The 2,067-nt window shown below is 47.3% G+C and overlaps 1 protein-coding gene across 4 annotated transcripts in view; it reads right to left on the minus strand.

Moving 5' to 3' along the window:
* Cul9 (cullin 9) overlaps positions 1 to 2,067 on the minus strand; it is a 44,716-nt gene that overhangs the window by 28,549 nt on the left and 14,100 nt on the right. For all 4 annotated transcript variants that reach the window (XM_029531347.1, XM_029531348.1, XM_021218131.2 and 1 more), the window contains exon 9: positions 274 to 481. In XM_029531347.1, the coding sequence (XP_029387207.1) occupies positions 274 to 481 (208 nt within the window). The remainder of the gene's footprint in view (positions 1 to 273; positions 482 to 2,067) is intronic.

Genomic DNA, 2,067 nt, shown 5'->3' on the forward strand with positions numbered 1-2,067 from the left:
TTTCTGAGACAGGGTTTCTCTGTTTAGCCCGGACTGTCCTGGAACTCACTTTGTAGACCAGGCTGGCCTCGAACTCAGAAATCCGCCTGCCTCTGCCGCCCGAGTGCGCCACCACGGCCCTGCCCCAGAGCACATTCTTAAAGCTCTCCTTACCTTCCCACTTCACTATCCACTACTTGGTCTGAATCAGTGCAGGAGCCCTTCAGGGTCCATGGCCATCCCCCTACCTGTCACTCATCAATCGCTCCGTCCGGCTCTGCCCAGTGTACTCACTGCCAGTCCTGCCTGCTGCACCAAGACGGATGTCTTGTACTCTTGCATGCAAATCAGCACAGCGTAGATGCCACCCTCCCTGGCAAAGAGCGGACGCCATTCATGCTTGGTCATGAGCAGGTAGAGGAGGCGCAGGGCCATCACCACCACCATCTTCTCTCCCACCTGGTTGGTTAGCAAATCCACCAGCATCTTCACGAGCTTCTCTCTGAGAAGAAAAAAGACGCTGGGACTCCCCACACCAAGGAGCCTAGCCTAACTCTCCAGACCGACGCCGACGCCGTTGCCGTTGGACACCCCGCCTAACTCCATCCATCGAGACTCAGTCATCAAGACCCATCTCCCTGAAACCTGGTTTCCTGGCCTGTCTCACTCCTGACACACACACACACACACACACACACACACACACACACACACACACACCGTTTCTGCATCCTAACTGCCCCTGCTTCATCTTTTCAAATGAATCGATAGATTTAAAGTCATTCTAATGAAATGGCTTAAAAGTTAAAAAAAAAAAAATGGCAGGCAGATCTGGGACAAGGGGGAAATATAGAAGTACAGTTAGGGAGTATTTGCAAACTATAATGCCTCCAGTTATCCAATAGAACCAAAAGTGCGTAACTGAAACTCTGGGACAAATACAGAGGAGCCTAAGAGATAAGGAGATAACAAAAGAAGTAAGGGTAGACATCAGCCAGAGAACAAGAAGGGACCACTGGGAAACAGATGGCAGATCTGGGCATGGTGGCTCATACTGGGACCCCAGTAGTTGGGAGGGAGACAGGAGAACTGCCCAGAACTGCCTTAAACACAGTGTGACACCCTGTCTCCAAAAGTTAAAAAGCCAAAATGTGAAATAAGATTTAAAAAAAAATCTAAGCAAGCAAGAAGCCCTTCATGCTCTTGGGCTCAGGTACGTCACAGCTCAGAGATGGCACGCGCTCACTGTTGGGTGAAGTCTTGGGTTCAGTCCCTAGCACCTTCGAGAGACAGGCAAATGTGATGCCATGTCACCTGCCATCCACCTGAAGAACAGAGAAATTAGACTCTGATTCACGCCATTTACAAAAATAAATTCCCAGTCAAATTTGAAATGAATGTTAAAAAAACAAGAACAAACAAACAGAAGTAATAAGCATTATTAGAAAAACAAGAAAATGTTTTTCCAGAGGCTGGATGGCTCAGACAGTGAAGTACTTGTTCTACAAACATCAAGACTTGACTCTAGATCTCCAGAACAAGATAAAGTGGATGGCTGAGGAGGCAAAGACAGGAAGACCCTTGGGCTGAGAGCCCCGGGCTGTCAGCTGCTCAGCTTGCCTAGCTATACTGATGTGTTACATGGGATGAGTTTGGGGCTGGCCAGCAGGCCTAGCCAGATCTGTGAGCTCTGGCTTCAGTGAGAGATTCCGTCTCAAAAAATAAGATGGAGAGAGACTGAGGAAGACATCCAACATTTGACCTCTGACTTCCTTGTACACATCCCCCCTAACACAAGTGTAAATACACCAAAAAGCAATAAATTTATCTAACCCTAAAATAGATGGACTCATTTTTATTAAGATTGTATTTTTATTTTAAAGTGTGTGTGTGTGTGTGTGTGTGTGTGTGTGTGTGTGTGTGTGTGTGTGTGCATATGTGAAAGCCTGGAGAGGGCACTGAATGCCCTGGAGCTGGAGTTTACAGGAGTCTGAGAGCCTCCTGATGTGGGTCCTTTAGAACAGTATATACTCCTAACCCTGAGCCAACTCTTCAGCTGAGAATCGACTTTGTTTTTTTTTTTTTTTT

The sequence above is a fragment of the Mus pahari genome, chromosome 18 (assembly GCF_900095145.1).
Source record: "Mus pahari chromosome 18, PAHARI_EIJ_v1.1, whole genome shotgun sequence".
NCBI lineage: Eukaryota > Metazoa > Chordata > Mammalia > Rodentia > Muridae > Mus > Mus pahari.